The following is a 16,958-nucleotide window of genomic DNA, read 5'->3' as shown; positions in this document are numbered from 1 at the left end:
GTGTGTGTGTGTGTGTGTGTGTGTGTGTGTGTGTGTGTGAAACACTTTCTGTTGTTGCCACCTCTCCTGAGGGGAATTAATTTAACTTTACATACAACTCCTTTATCTCTTTATCTTTATTCCGGCAACTGCAGTTTAATGCCTTATATATACCTGGTTTACATGAACACTGCTCTATTTCATGGTTATTGAAATTAAAAGCTGTAGAATGCTAGTATGTTTGATTTTTTTAGAGGAGACATACTTGCAATTCTGAAATTACATGAATTGCTCTTTGAAACATTTTTATGCAGGTTAACCCGTATAGCATGCTGCCAGACCAAAAGATAGTTTGATTGGTCCTCTGTATTGACCCTTTCTTGTGTGTTAGTGCTGTTGAATTGCTGTTATGTTGCTGTTCCCTGTAATTCCATGTGAGCATGGCCAGTATTTTGATGTCTGAGATGTATGCAAATTGCCAGTGGTAAACTTGAAATTATGACATTTCATGCAATTTGTGTTGCCAATTGTTTTTTATGTGTGATGAGTGTGATAAGAGACTTAGGGACACAGGTGGACAGTGGTCTCACCTTTGATAACCACATTGCACAACAGTCAGGAAATCCTTCTATGTGGCACATCTCATCACTAAGGGTTTTTCATCCAGAAAAAAGGAGGTCATTGTCCCACTGTACTCATCCCTCATTAGACTCATTATAGAATACAACACCCCATTTGGTATGTATCTCTCAGCAACAACTGGAAAGGCTGCAGAAATACCTCACTAAAAGAATCACAGACCTAAAGCAGATGCCCTATGCTGACCATCTAAAAAAATGTCAGCTATACTCTGTCACATATCGTCTACTCAGAGGCAATCTCTGCTTAACATACAAGCCATGCCAAACCCAGAGCTGTTGGACATGCTACAATTAAAGAAACCCCAATCCCTCAGAGCCACATGCTCTAGGGATCTAAACCTTGTCATCACAATGAACAAAACATGCTGGAGGGATAGGTTCCTGACCCAGAGACTCCTCAGACTACTGAATAGACTGCCCATACATGTCAAGCAGAGCGCCTCTTTGGCCCTCTTCAAAAGGAACCTTGATGATTGGATGGGAGATAGGAAATTCACCCTGGGGATCACGTCAGTTGCCCTGCTAGACAAGGGGGGGGGGTCCAGGGAAGTAAATATTGTGGGTAGAAATAGCCAGGGAATTATTATGGCTAGGCTTGTATAGGCCCTAGGGCTGATAGCCTAGGACCAACCTATGAGCCTATGAATTACCACATAGGTTGCAGTACACTAAACTAAACATACCATTTAGCATCTCCATGACTATAAAACAGTTGCTTGTCTATTACATGTTTATAGATGATAAACCACATTCCTATGGGTGCCAATAACATTTATTTGCAAAAATATGTTAATATCTGATGTGTATGACACAGTAACTGTAAGGTTAATTTCTTCTTGTGTATAAATGCTGATGTGAAGAATACAGCAATGGTGTTGGTTTGTATACATATATATTCTCTGTATATACAGCTCATGTGCAATAACTGCAGTATATGCATTTATTCAATAATGTATCTTTTGTCATTGCTAACTGTTATTTCAACTCAGCAGTTTATTAACATGCATCACACTAACTCCTCTTTGTTACACTGCAGCTTTATCCCTTTCACACCCTTTGTTAGCATGTCTGTTTATGTTCATGTGCATAAGTCATATATTGTCATTGACATTAATACTCATTACATCAATATGACAGGATTTATGTCAGAAATGTTTTTTGATGCCAGCACATTTGTCTGTAGAATCTGAACACATTTTTCCTGTTTCCCATCCCCTCCTAATTACTTCTACAGTGCAACCAATGTTATTTGTGTACAGTTCCTCCATTTTACTTCCCCTCCATCAGAATTCTTTCACCATACTTAATATTTCTGGGCTATGGCTCATGCTCATATATTAGGTTTGCCAATAGTCATGCCGTTATGTTTACCTTCTGTGACTGGGCTTGCAAACACCTTTCCACAGCTGTAAACACTATTGCTGATGGCAAAAAGGTGCTTGCAAATATGCAGAAATGATGAGCAGAATGTATATTCCAATATCACTGCTGCTCATCACACTAACATGGAAAAATCATGTAGACTTAGTGTGAAGCCTCTATGATTGTTAATGAATCTCAGGGTATATATGTGTGTGCTTGTGTGTGAGTGCATCTATCTATGTACACACACGCACACAAACACATACACACACACACACACACACACACACACACACACACACACACACACACACACACGCACACACACACACACACACACACAGATAGATAGATAGATAGATAGATAGATAGATAGATAGATAGATAGATAGGTAGATATGCACACACACACACACACACACACACACACACACACACACACACACACACACACACGCACGCACACACAGCAATCTATCTCTACACACACAAATATATATATATGTATGTATGCATATGTATGTATATATATATATATATATATATATATATATATATATATATATATATATATATATAGATATATATATATATATATATATATGTATATAGATATATAGATAGATAGGTATATGGCATCACCTAATAAGATAAAATTTGCTTATAGTCAACATCTGTTTAGGCATAGATTCATAGATAAGTACTAGGCTAGCTAGCCTTGCAGGACAATTTAAGCCTAGCCAATTTCCCTTTTTATACTCAAAGTAACCTATTCCATTTGGTTATAGATTGGCCTTACCTATCCAGTGTTTGATAATTAAATACGAGGATCATACCATACCCTATGTAATATGGCCCGATCTGGTATGACATACTTAGGTCGGTTAAACAGATGGTTGACAGGAATATAAACTTTTCCCAGTATTACGTGATATCAAAGTTATTACTTATAATTAGCAGAAGGTGTCAGGGTCTGTAAGCATGTGTTTTTTTTTTGTTTGTTTTGTTTGCATCTGCAGAGAAATTTCCTTGGCTATGCATATTGACATGTCAACATTCAACATTTCAATGTCAACATTTGGGTATGACAATATTATCTAGTGCACCTATATATATATATATATATATATATATATATATATATATATATATATATATATATAGGTCTACTTTCATAGACCGAACGTACGAATCACCGACATGCAAAAACGTTGGACTGAATTACCGACATCTCAATTCACTGAAATAGTTAATTGTCGACAGTCAATTAACCGACAAGAATCATATGGTGATAATCTCCTCCCTAGCATTTCACGTAACTATTCAATAGCTAGCTATATAGTCTGTTATTTTGTTTTTGTTACGTAAAGATGGCGGAAGGCTTAGACTTTGCACCAGGAATTCTGGGGAATATTTATCATTGCATTTTATCGCAAAGAGGGAAAGAAATGTTATCCATAGAAGGATATCTGTATAATTTGGAGAAAAATCGGCAGAGTAGACGCTATTGGGGATGTAAAGACAAATCAGATCTGAAATGTAAAGGTAGAGCTGTAACTGTTTCAGTGCCAGAAGGCGAGAAATTGTTAAGATCTGTTGCGCAATATCATTCTGCAGATCCTACTGAAATTGAACGGTATAATTTAAATACTGATATTAAAATCAGAGCAAAATATAGTAGAGATAACCCTTGTTGCATAGTAGATTTAGCTATGGCTTCTACTTCATTGGACGCTGTGCATAGTTTACCTAGTCGGAAGGCTCTTTTACAGACTATTGGAAGAGTACGACGTAAACAAAATGTTCTGGAGAAATGTGATGAAGTCAGTTTAATGAATCTTAAGATTAGTGATTATCCGTTAAAAGCAGGACATTTTATTGGTAAACGGATATGTGATAAAGCTACTAACACTGTAGTTGTTACATTTACTACACTTACTAATTTGCAAGATATGAGTTCTGCATCCATTTGGTTGATGGATGGCACTTATTTCAGGAAAGGAATCACTTATCGACAGTTATATAGCATTCATGGTATGGTAAAATGTGGTTCTTAAAGCAAAGCTGTTCCTTTGTTGTATTGTTTCATGAGTAAAAAGTCGCTAAAATGTTATAATTATCTGTGGCATTCTATAATTTATCTGCTAAGTACAAATAGTTTAACACTTAATGTTAAATATGTACTTTGTGACTTTGAGATTGCAGCACTGAAAAGTATTAGATTGAATATAACAGGGGCTAAAAGCAAAGGGTGTTTGTTCCACTTCGCTCAAAACATTTGGCGAAAGGTACAGAGCCTTGGTTTATCATCATTGTATAATAGCAATTCATCTTTCCAGTTGTCTGTTAAGTCTCTCGTAGCTTTGGCATTTTTACAAGAGTCTGAAATTGCTGAGACATTTGAGCAATTAAAACTAAACTTTCCTGTTGAAGGACGAGACTTACTGAAATATTTTTCTGATTGGTATGTTTATGGAAGACTATGTAAATTTAGTACAAGAATGTGCAGTGCTGTTAGATTTCCCCCACTGTTCCCTATTGAGTTCTGGAAGGTGGCTGACCTTAATGAACTACATTTGCCTCATACACAGAATTCAGTTGAGGCATGGCATAGAAGTCTGAAATGTATAATAGGATCTCGTGACGGCGACTTACATTCACTTATGCATTGCTTGTGCAGGGAACAGGATAGAGTTGATGTACTACGCGTGCGAATGTAAACTGGTTTCCCTCCTTCACCAAAGAAAAGAAAAGTTAAATATAGACATGATCGTTTCATAACTGTTTTGAACAATCGAACGGAATATACTGCAGTTGAGTTTGTTAACTGTATCGCTAGGTTACTAAAGGTGTAACTTGATGTTATTTGTTTTTTTGGAGTGAATCTTCAAAAGCTTAGACAATGTTTTCGTAAGAGAGACGGAGTAATAGTCTGGATTATGTTAAAAGATATTTGAAATATTTTTGTTTATCCTCTGTTGAAATGTGCTTAAAGTGTTACAAGAAGTTACACTGTGAGTTGGAAGACTGCGTAAAACTATTTGTAGACTTCAATTTTGTTACATTAATGACCGACACTGGCGTTATTTGTCATTTACATTGTACTATGAATATATATTTAATTTTCAATGCGGAAATCAACCTGAAACATTTCAAATGATGGATCAGTGACTTTCATTTATGCAGTCTATTAAATGTGACCTATTTAAAATTGTCAGTTATGGAAATGTCGGTAAAAGAAGTGTCGGTTTGCTGAGTATTCGCCGACAGGAGTTGTCGGTGCTTTGGGGTCGCTAATGTCGGTGTCGGTGATTCGTACGTTCGATCTATGAAAGTAGACCCATATATATATATATATATATATATATATATATATATATATATATATATATATATACATATATATATATATATATATATATATATATATATATATATATATATATATATGTGTGTGTGTGTGTGTGTGTGTGTGTGAGTGTGCGCATGCGTACTTTTGTGTGTGTGTGTGTGTGTGTGTGTGTGTGTGTGTGTGTGTGTGTGTGTGTGTGTGTGTGTGTGTGTGTGTGTTGGAGCACTTGAGATTTTGAGTCATTTGTTTGTTCAACAGCTGTTTTGTCTACTGCATATGCTCAGCTAGACAGATGGTTGACAAGTGTGCGAGATTACACAATTGCTAGATTGAGCTATATGTCCATACCCTGCTTTTATGAAATCTTGGAGTTAGTATCTTTATTAAGCAGGGGGCATGGGGAGTACAGCCCCCACATGGTGGGTGCAGGGGGGTACAAATCCTCATTGCAAAAAACAATGTTTTGTGATTTTTTTGTTATATTTTGCATGCACGAAGGTTTTTAAAGGGTCAGTGTGCAACTGTATAACAGGCTGTCAACACTAGTATTTTTGGTCTTATTTTTATATATATATATATATATATATATATATATATATATATATGTGTGTGTGTGTGTGTGTGTGTGTGTGTGTGTGTGTGTGTGTGTGTGTGTGTGTGTGTGAGTGTGTGTGTATGTGTATAAATATTGGTCCCCTATACATTAACAAAATGCCACTTCATCGACTTTCACATGACCAAGCCGTCAACACCGACAGGGCATAACACAGACTGCAAGGAACACTGATGGGAAACTGACGGTGACTAACCTGTTGGCCAACCCGACAAGCACACAGCAACAGCACTGAACAAAACAAACCCATGAGGGGGTATTCACGCCCCAACCCCCCAACTAAATATACCAACTGCAAGATCACACTACCGTGGAGGTAAGGGGCAAAGGTCGACATGCTGGCCAAGCACTTCCTTCCCATCGGTGTTCTGAGCAGTCGGTGTTATGTCCTATCGGTGTTGCAAATAAGAGAAAGGCAGGACACTGCTGTGCAAACTCCGTTTAATAGATAATAAAAATCCACAGGTTAGCGCTTTCGGGAAAACCCTTCTTCAGACAATCTAAAAAGTTTTAACAGTTCAATTAAATACATCACAAATGATGACCTAAAATTCAAAACAACCAATCAGACATTAAAATATCCTTCAAGTTCTTGTTGCGTCTATAACCAATATTTGGTGAATCCATTAAGTCACGTTGGATTATAGAACTGCAAGCTCATAGGGAACCAGGGCTAAATGACCTGGTCCCTTTAAAATCGGCCTTACAAAGGAGGCGGGTTTTTTACTAATGCTTTTATCATTATTTTAATGTCTGATTGGTTGTTTTGAATTGTAGGTCATCATTTGTGATGTATTTAATTGAACTGTTAAAACTTTTTAGATTGTCTGAAGAAGGGTTTTCCCGAAAGCGCTAACCTGTGGATTTTTATTATCTATTAAACGGAGTTTGCACAGCAGTGGCCTGCCTTTCTCTTATTTGCAGTTTTACTTTTTGTCAGGAGGACTTTGGCATTGGTACGGTAATTGTGTTTTTGGTTGTCCTATCGGTGTTGTTGACTCAATCATGTGGAAGTCGGTGAAGTGGCATTTCGGTAATATAAAGGGGACACACACACGCGCGTGCGCGCGTGCGCACACACACACACACACACACACACACACACACACACACACACACACACATATATATATATATATATATATGTATGTATATGTAGACAACTTACTGCAACCAGCATGTTTTGATGTTTGGGGAGCTAGAAGGAAACTGAAAAATGTGAAGGAAAAACTCCTATAGATATGAGCGAGAACATGCAAAAGTCACCATAGACAGTATCTGGAGGTCCGGATTCATTCAGCGAGCTGTGCAGCATCTTAACCCTACCTAATCTACTGCTCTGCAGAATATAATATGTATTATGGATTCACTTCACTTGCTTGAAATACTGAAATCTCGAATTTCAGTATCTCGAGATCAAGTGAGCAAGAATCCACAATACTGAAGCTGCAAAAGATCGCGGATATCAAAATATTGAATCTCAGTACACTGAATATTCACATATTGGAATATTCAGCAATGTCTTTATTTCAATAAAGACATATTCCACTGCAAAGTACACCTACCGACACCGATTAACACGTAGTGACATCCTCCACATAGAACTCCTGATACTGCAACATCCTCCTTAGTAGAACGCCCAACAATGTAACACAGAAAGTAACATCCCCACAAATAGTATCATCCCCAAAGTGCAGCAGTGCTCATGAACACAGCAATAAGAACAAGTACAAGTACATCTGATCACATCTTCAGTAGCCAAGCTATCGCTACTTAAAAGTCCAGTGTGCTGTAGCTGGCCTTATTGGCTAACACATTTTCAAAGCGGCAATGCCGGTTAACTATATGCCTATGTTTAGGTGACGGGACAGCACCACTAGCCATCCAAACCCTCAATTCCTCAACCCTGTCCTCTTCTCCAGCTAACACACCCATCAGTAGTGCCAAATAAGTAGCCCTGTTACCTAACAGACACTTTATCCTACAATGCCATGCCTCAACACTGTTCTGTATGTGGGGAAGGAACAGGGTAGTCAGCTCATGGATACTCCAGAAGGACACCGGGAACAAAGCTGGGAATCTACAGGATGTGGCTGTCCATTTTGTGAATTTCCATACCTTTCTCATCACGTACCAGTTACTGAAGTACATGGGCAGATCCATACCCTTGGTAGGGAATGTCTCCTTAAGTGCTTGAAAAGCCAGCAACACCTCCTCTTCTGGTAGGAATGCCAAGGCCACAAGGGACTTCACCACCAATTGGAACCGCATATTACTGTTATGAAGCGGTCCCAAACCTAACTGTTGGACCTTATGGCAGATATTCTGGCCAAAATGGAAAAGGCACCCTTTTGAGATTACACCCTGTAAATTCAGCCTAATACTTTTCGTGGCCGCAATTTCAAAGTCTGTCAACACATATTTAATGCACCATTCAAAGCCATGCTCTGTTAGCAGTTCTAGGACACAATGCCACATGAAGTTTTAGGATTTCAATGATTTTTTATTTGTGAGGCAATACAGTAATGGTACACATTTATGGAACCCACCATACTTGACTAACCTGTGGATACTATACAGCTGACAACATATTATCCCTTTATAGAAGAACATACTGTCCATGAGCAAGATCGTCGCTGTACTTAGATCCAGTAGGTTTTGTGTAGTGGTGAATACTACTATGGTGGTGTCTGTGCTGCTGTCTGACATTCTTTTAGTGACAAAGATCCCTGTTTTAGTGGGGTAGTCACTCACACTGATATCATCCAAGTGTAAGGCAGGGGCAGCTCCTGGGGTTGTCACCTTTCTATGTACTCTTCCAACCGTTTGTAGTAGAGCCTTATGTGTTGGCATATCTGGTATTACTTCTGTGGATGTGGATGCCAAAGCATCATCCACTAATAAGCATGGTGTGATTCGGGACATTGTAGCTCTAACTTTAAGCTCTGCACACATACTGTAGAGTTCAATTTCTGCAAGGTCACCAGTATGATTATGACACAATGACTTTAGAAATCTTTCACCAATGGGTGTGCTGTCAGTGATAGCCCTACCTTTGCACTTCTGGGATGTCTTGTACTTACAGCACCAAAATATCTTCTGCTTTAGGATCCACACACAAGTTAGGACATATCCTTCCAGAAGCAATACAGGCTTCCCCTTTTGTGAAGTACTCAATTTATAGATATTTCCAAGCTGTCCTGGTACCACAGGTGTACTATGCGCAATAGTAGCTATAACGACGGTTTTCATCTCTAACATTGGCAGCTCAGTATTGTAATGTTGCGTTAGGCTGTGGGCTGTGTTGTCCCGTTCGACATTTTAAAATTTGCGGTATTGGGTTTACAATATTGTGGATTCTCGCTCACTTGGTCTCAAGATACTGAAATTCGAGATGTCAGCATTTTGAGCAAGCGAAATGAATCCATAGTTTATATATATATATATATATATATATATCACCAAACAACCAATGCGGTTCCAAAAAGAATATAAACAAAACGTACCCAAATGAAGGAGCTTAAGTATCGTAAATTCAGTATACAGTCTCAGAAGGCAAATTCCTAGCCAATACGGCTAAATACACTGGTCGAATAATTGAACGCTGAAGAAAACTCAACTCCAAAAAACTTGTTGATAAATCCTTCCTTTTTCAAGCGGTCATCCCGACCCAAACAATTTCACATAACCAAAAACTGTTCAGCAATAATGAATCCAGTCCGTAAACATCAGGTTAACAAATGGCGAAAAATGCGTATTTATTATACAATTAAAATGAGCGCTTTCACGGTGTATAGCACCGCTTCATCAGATACATAAAACAATCATCAACAATCAAGCATGCTTCGGTGCCTGTTTTGTAAGCATGCTTGATTGTTGATTGGTGCTATAGTGATGCTGGCGTGTACTTAGGCGCACAGAGTGATGTCATCATTAGTTGACATTAACCCCAGTGTAGCGTTCTTCTAACATTGGTGAGATGCCTCTTCACAGCATTTGAATTGACGAATAACGAAGTTTTTAAAATTCTGCAACAGAATAAAAGGTTGGTTTTTAGTAGTATTTTATGTATCTGATGAAGCGGTGCTATACACCGTGAAAGCGCTCATTTTAATTGTATAATAAATACGCATTTTTCGCCATTTGTTAACCTGATGCTTACGGACTGGATTCATTATTGCTGAACAGTTTTTGGTTATGTGAAATTGTCTGGGTCGGGATGACCGCTTGAAAAAGGAAGGATTTATCAACAAGTTTTTTGGAGTTGAGTTTTTTTCAGCGTTCAATTATTCGACCAGTGTATTTAGCCGTATTGGCTAGGAATTTGCCTTCTGAGACTGTATACTGAATTTACGATACTTAAGCTCCTTCATTTGGGTACGTTTTGTTTATACATATATATATATATATATATATATATATATATATATATATATATGTATATATATATATATATATATATATATATATATATATATATACAGTATATCTGTCTATATATGTATATATATATGTATATATAGATATATATCTATATATATATATATATATATATATATATAGAGAGAGAGAGAGAGAGAGATTTAAATATATATATATATATATATATATATATATATATATATATATATATATATATGGGTTCCCTTCAGAATCTCAAACGCCTGAAAACTCGAATGTCATATAGTCGAGACCATATGATCAAGTTTTCAGAAGCTCAAAATTCTGAACGGAGATCTGTATACAGTGCGGATCAAGAGATTTCCCTTTTCCTCGCTGTAGTGCGATCTCGTACTTGGTATATTTAAGTAGGGGGGTGTGTGGGGGTGCATGCAGAGGGGCTTGCCCCCCTGCAGAAAAGCTTTATTTATTTATTTTTTGTTGGATTAATTTCTGAATTTCAAGCTTCTGAAAATGTCTTGAGCATATGACATTCGGGTTTTTAGGCATTCAAAATTCTGAAGTCAATCCATATATATAACAGCAACAAAACAAACTGCAGGACACTGGACAGTGCGATCAATCAAGGAGGGGTTTATCAGACCCCACCAATGAATGACCAGTCTTCCAACAACAACACAAGTGGCAACAACAATGTTTTTTTTATCTTCAGCAGGACTCACAACCAGAACCAGGACTTATACCAGGTCCATACCTGGGGGTAATGAACAAAACTGGAACCACAACACCAACAATATTGATGGAAGGAGGGGGAATAACAATCACAGTGGAAGAAGGAGAGGGAACGGGATACAGTACTAGTATTACTGGGATGGACCACGCTGATCACCCTCCCCATTCACTGATACCAACAGCTGATGTATTTAAAGGAAGTGAAAATGTTTGCTAATAGTTATTAAACATGTCTTTCTGAAAAAGTCTTGATAATAAATAAGATGAAAGAGCTAAAGTACTACAAGAGTTGCTGGTGTGATTTACTATTTTTTGAATGCTGTTATTGTCACGAAGTTCATTTCTTAGTTAAAATTTCTTCTCTTCGTTCAAAAATTTTTTTGAGTGCGGTTAATTTTAGTTGTAAGTCTTCTACTCCGCGTGACAGTATGGCAGGAAAGATAGCACCCAACTCGGGCACTAGGAGCCAATTGAAGACAGAAGCAACCAGGAGCTGGACACCGATTAATCCAACAACAGTTCTTACAAAATTATCGGAAGGAATTTGTTTGGCGCAGGATCTCTTCGAGGACCTAAACAGCAGACCTTTAACACTACAAATGAAAGGATCACCAGAGACCACACTGAACCCCCAGACCACACTGGACCCAGGGCCACAATTAACAACAGAAATGGGACAGAAATAAGGACCACACAGACTCTTGACCTGATACTCACGCAGGCGGAAATGAATCCCTTCCATTGCCCGGTCCAGAATACAACAGTACAAATGGAGTACAGTCAAAACAGAGTGGTCTCACAGAGCACCAGGTCTCTGATTACCAGATTCAAGAGACTGATTAAAACCTACAAAAACTGGAGCATGACAACCTCTATCTGGAAAGGTGTTTAGAGCTGGATATAGTCCCACAGGGTCTCAGATGTAACAAATTTCCCAACAGGACCACTCCAAATTCTCAGCTTCACAAAGAACTGGTCAAAATATATAATGCCTCTGGGCTAGCAGCTATCAAAGCCCTCATCCAAAGCAATACTTAGAGTATGGCCAACTACAAGTCTCAAGTAGATGATCTGCAAACACGCATCCTGCAGGATCCCACATTTATTGACAATGTACCACACAAAATTACTAGACATGTGGCAACACTGACTGAACGCAAGAAAAGTAAATTGTTTAGGGACATTAAACAATATGAGGAAGGAAAAGCATACCCGATCAGGCCCACATGCTCCTTAGACACACAGAGAAGGCCAGACAGATATCCCACAACCAACCCGTTGTTCACAACCGAACTAAAGCCTACGACAGAATTACAAGAACCCACAAATGGACCCAACACACCAGAGGTAGATAGACTCCTCTTCACATCCAGCCCACTAGCACTGAGTAGTTCCCAGATGAGGGTACATACTCCTCCTAGGGGACAGCCAAGACCGGGCATGCCTCTCCAGAATCAGCTGACACAGGGAGATCCAGACACCAGTGAACATGACTACGATGACAACAACGAGGACAACAACAACACAAACTGCAGGACACCGGTCAGTGCGATCAATCAAGGAGGGGTTTATCAGACCCCACCAATGAATGACCAGTCTTCCAACAACAACACAAGTGGCAACAGCAATGTTTTTTTTATCTTCAGCAGGACTCACAACTAGAACCAGGACTTATACCAGGTTCAGGCCTGGGGGTAATGAACGAAACAGGAACCACAACACCAACAATATTGAGGGAAGGAGGGGGAACAACAATCACAGTGGAAGAAGGAGAGGGAACGGGATACAGTGCTAGTATTATTGGGATGGACCACCCTGATCACTGATTCCAGCACCTGATGTATTTAAAGGAAGTGAAAATGGTTTATATATATATATATATATATATATATATATATATATATAAATATACACATATATATATATATATATATATATATATATATATAAAATGCAGTTCCACTTGAAAACATCGAAAACCCATAACATCTAAATTCATAACATCTAAACCACAACATCTAAAACCCAAAACATCTAAAACTCATAACATCGAATCTCAAAACACTGAAAACTACAAAGCAACTATAAATAACATCTCACAGAGGTTTTAGTATGTTTATGCAGGGGGGCAAGCCCCCTGCAGACACCATGTGGGGGGCTCTTCCCCCCTGTAAATTAAATATACCAACTCCGAGGTCGCATTACAGTGGGGGGAAAAGTTAATTTCCTAATCCCACTGTAGTGCATCCTCGGAGTTAGTATATTTAATTTACGGGGTGGTGGGAGGTGCAGGGAGGTTTTTCCCCCTGCATAAACATAGTAAACATTGTGTGGGATGTTATTTATAGTTGCTTTGCAGTTTTCAATGTTTTGAGATTCTATGTTATGAATTTTAGATGTTTTGGATTTTCTATCATTTGGTCTCGTTGTTTTGACTTTAGATGTTATGAGCTTTCGATTATATGAAGTGGAACCATATATATATATATATATATATGCACACACACAGACATATAAATATATATATATTCACACATAAATATATATATATATATATATATATATATATATATATATATATATATATATATATATACACACACACACACACACACACACACACACACACATATAAAGATATATATATATATATATATATATATATATATACATACACACACACACACACACACACACACACACACACACACACACACATATATAGATACATATATATATATATATATATATATGTGTGTGTGTGTGTAAAATGCATGATCTACAGCATAGATGAGGAAGAAAACATTATAATATTAAACTAAGAAGGAGGATAGCCAATGAATGAAAGCAAAAAAAAAAAAACATTTGCTGTGACTGGTTCCTGTCTAGAATTTCTATTATGTCAACTGAAGATGTACAGAAACATAGGCTCTGAAAAATTGTTTTATTCAGAGACCAACAAGTAAAATTAAAAAAGATAGATACAGCTTGGATATGTTTAGCATCACTTTGTGTTGAAACAATAATTCATTAGAAACAGCACAAAATGTATTTCAGAAACTTGATATTACTTTTCAGGAATGTGTACTGGTAGGCATGGCCTACATCACAGAGGGTTGTCAATGTACCATTTATATTAAAATGAGACAGGCTTTGTTGCTATGTATTATTATTATCATTATTGTTATTATTATTATTATTATTTTCAAAAGTATACAAAAGTACAAAAGAAGTGTTTCTGCCTAGAAATATGCATATCGATTTCTTGGTATAACCACTGTTAAATAGTTACTGCTTAAAGTGTTGCATGGATCATAATAAAAATGACTACATTTGGTGCAGACTGGTGCACCACTTTTACAGAACAGTGTTTATATCATACTGAAGTAATCAGAGCACATGATGGAGCAAAGGCAGGGTTTTCTGTATGATTGCAGTCTGCAAGCAATCCAAGTTTGGGAACAAACTGAAGCCTCTGGTATGCTTGGCCAAGGGGATAGGATGGAGTGGATGATAGCAAACTCTGCTATTTTCTGGGAAGGGTTTGGCAAAACGTGATGCCTGGGAGATCTCTATGGACAGCCGGAGATCACAGGGTATCTCAGGTTAGGGCAGAGAATTGGTGACAATGACCTGAATTCATTGCTCTAGTTAGACCCCAGCTAGGGAATATGACCACCTGCTATGAGAAAGATGGTAACCACCTCTGAGCTCAGAACTGCTTTTGGATCTCTCACATATAGGTAGGTGTTACTTGAAGTTTTGTCAGAATCACATTATTTTTTCTCATTTTCTTCAGCAATAATAAAATCCCAAGTTGTCATGTCTGTATTATTAAAATAGGACTGTTCATTGGATTGTGTTTTATAAAGCTTTAATTTCAATTTTTCTTTCAGATTCAAATGAGTGCTGGAAGTGCCCTGATGAATTCTGGCCTAATGTGAGAAGAAATGCATGCTTGCCAAAAATAATAGAGTACCTTTCCTATGAAGATCCACTGGGAATGATACTTGCTACAGTTGCCATCTTTAGTTCTCTTATTCCTTTAGGTATCTTTCTTGCTTTCATCAAACACCACGACACTCCTATTGTCAAGGCTAACAACCGTGAACTTAGCTATGTTCTTTTGTGGGCCCTAGTACTTTGTTTCCTCTGTTCCTTAATTTTTATTGGCCAGCCCAACAGAATGACTTGTCTCTTTCGGCAGACTGCCTTTGGTGTGACCTTTGTTCTGTGCATATCCTGTGTGTTGGCTAAGACTATAATGGTAGTCATAGCTTTCAGTGCTACCAAGCCCAATAGCCCCTTAAGGAAGTGGGTTAGCCCAAAGTTCTCAAGTGGCATAGTACTTGTCTGCACTCTGCTCCAGGCTGTGCTGTGCACTGCTTGGGTGACTCTTTCATCCCCATATTTGGAAGTGAACATGAAATCTCAGCATGGTAAGATTTTTATTGAATGCAACGAGGGATCAACAATTGCATTCTGGTGCGTACTTGGGTATATGGGACTCCTAGCTAGCATCAGCCTTGTAGTAGCGTTCCTGTCTAGAACATTACCAGATAGCTTTAATGAGGGAAAGTACATCACCTTCAGTATGCTTGTGTTCATTTGTGTGTGGCTGTCATTTATTCCAGCTTATCTCAGCACTCGAGGGAAGTACATGGTTGCTGTAGAAATTTTTGCCATTGTCTCATCCAGCGCTAGCTTAACACTGTGCATTTTTATTCCCAAGTGTTACATTATACTTCTAAAACCAGAAATGAATACTAAGGAATACTTAATGGGAAAAGTATGAGTCTATTCTCACCAGTCTATTGGTATGGGTAATGTCTTTTTATTGTGCTGTCTCTAAAATTAAGCCAGCATTATTGAATTAAGCACCTGATATCCTATTTGCTCTGCTGCTGAGTTTTGTTATATGCCTCTGAGCATTTCAGTAAGAAATATTTAATAATGGCATAACCTTAATTTTACTACAGTATGTCATTTCATGGAGGCATAGTTTACTGAAGAACACAATGAATGCTATAAGGACTGCATGGGCATTTCTTTGTTTAGTACTGGCTGACATGTCTCTGAAATTAATTATGTAATGCTAATTAACTCTGCTGTTTGGCTACCATTATTTAATTAACCATATAGCAGCTTACTTCATTCAGCTGCATCCAGTCCTTAAATCCATAATTACTGCATGTCACCAGTTTATGGATACCTAAACCTGCTGCACTTAGCTGCCTACTCCCTATTGCTCATAGGTGCAGTTTATAGACTTTGTTGTTAGCAGAAAATATACTGGTTCAAACAAAAGCACACTGCAGCAGACTAGCTAGTAGCTTGCTGTCGCTGCCTGTAAATGAATGAGGGGATGTTTGCTTGAATAACGATGTTATAGCTGCGTGTACTTGCATTCTCTTTGTGCGAACCCTATTACTGGTGTATACCGCTATCTTCACTCCCTTTGAAAGTATGAAATTTATCTGCTACCACAATGTCTTGCTTGTACTAACATTCTCCTTACCCATAACAAGGTACTAGATAGAGTCTTCACTGTCTCTTTCATTAACGTCTTTATCAGCAGACCATGCACAGCAAATGGCTCTGAAAATGTCTGCAGCTCAAAAGTAGGGGCATTAATATATTACCATAATTCACTTAAAAAATGAATAGAACACCAAGTTTCGATCATCTTGCATTGTCAAAACAACAAGAACCATGAAACAGTAATATAATCTGTATTACTGAGCTGTATTGGGTCACATCAGCATAACTCTGTTTTGCATGCTCACATAGCCACATTCCAAGCTTATATCACCTAGTAAAAAAATATATTTTTTGTCACATGTTGTGATTTATGTGTAATGTTTCAATGTATGGGCTT

At 37.9% G+C, this 16,958-nt stretch overlaps 1 protein-coding gene across 1 annotated transcript in view; it reads left to right on the top strand.

Annotated features, from left to right (window-relative positions):
* The window catches only part of LOC122808217 (vomeronasal type-2 receptor 26-like), a 173,390-nt gene extending 156,647 nt beyond the window's left edge, over positions 1-16,743 (top strand). Inside the window, exons 4-5 of the mRNA XM_044079181.1 lie at positions 14,977-15,846; positions 16,592-16,743. Of these exons, the coding sequence (XP_043935116.1) occupies positions 14,977-15,846; positions 16,592-16,743 (1,022 nt within the window). The remainder of the gene's footprint in view (positions 1-14,976; positions 15,847-16,591) is intronic.
* Positions 16,744-16,958: the final 215 nt, after the last annotated feature.

The sequence above is a fragment of the Protopterus annectens genome, chromosome 8.part0, assembly GCF_019279795.1.
Source record: "Protopterus annectens isolate FY-2018-M chromosome 8.part0, PAN1.0, whole genome shotgun sequence".
Classification (NCBI taxonomy): domain Eukaryota; kingdom Metazoa; phylum Chordata; order Ceratodontiformes; family Protopteridae; genus Protopterus; species Protopterus annectens.
Note: the sequence above shows the minus strand (reverse complement) of the source record. Positions and strands in the feature narration are given on the sequence as shown.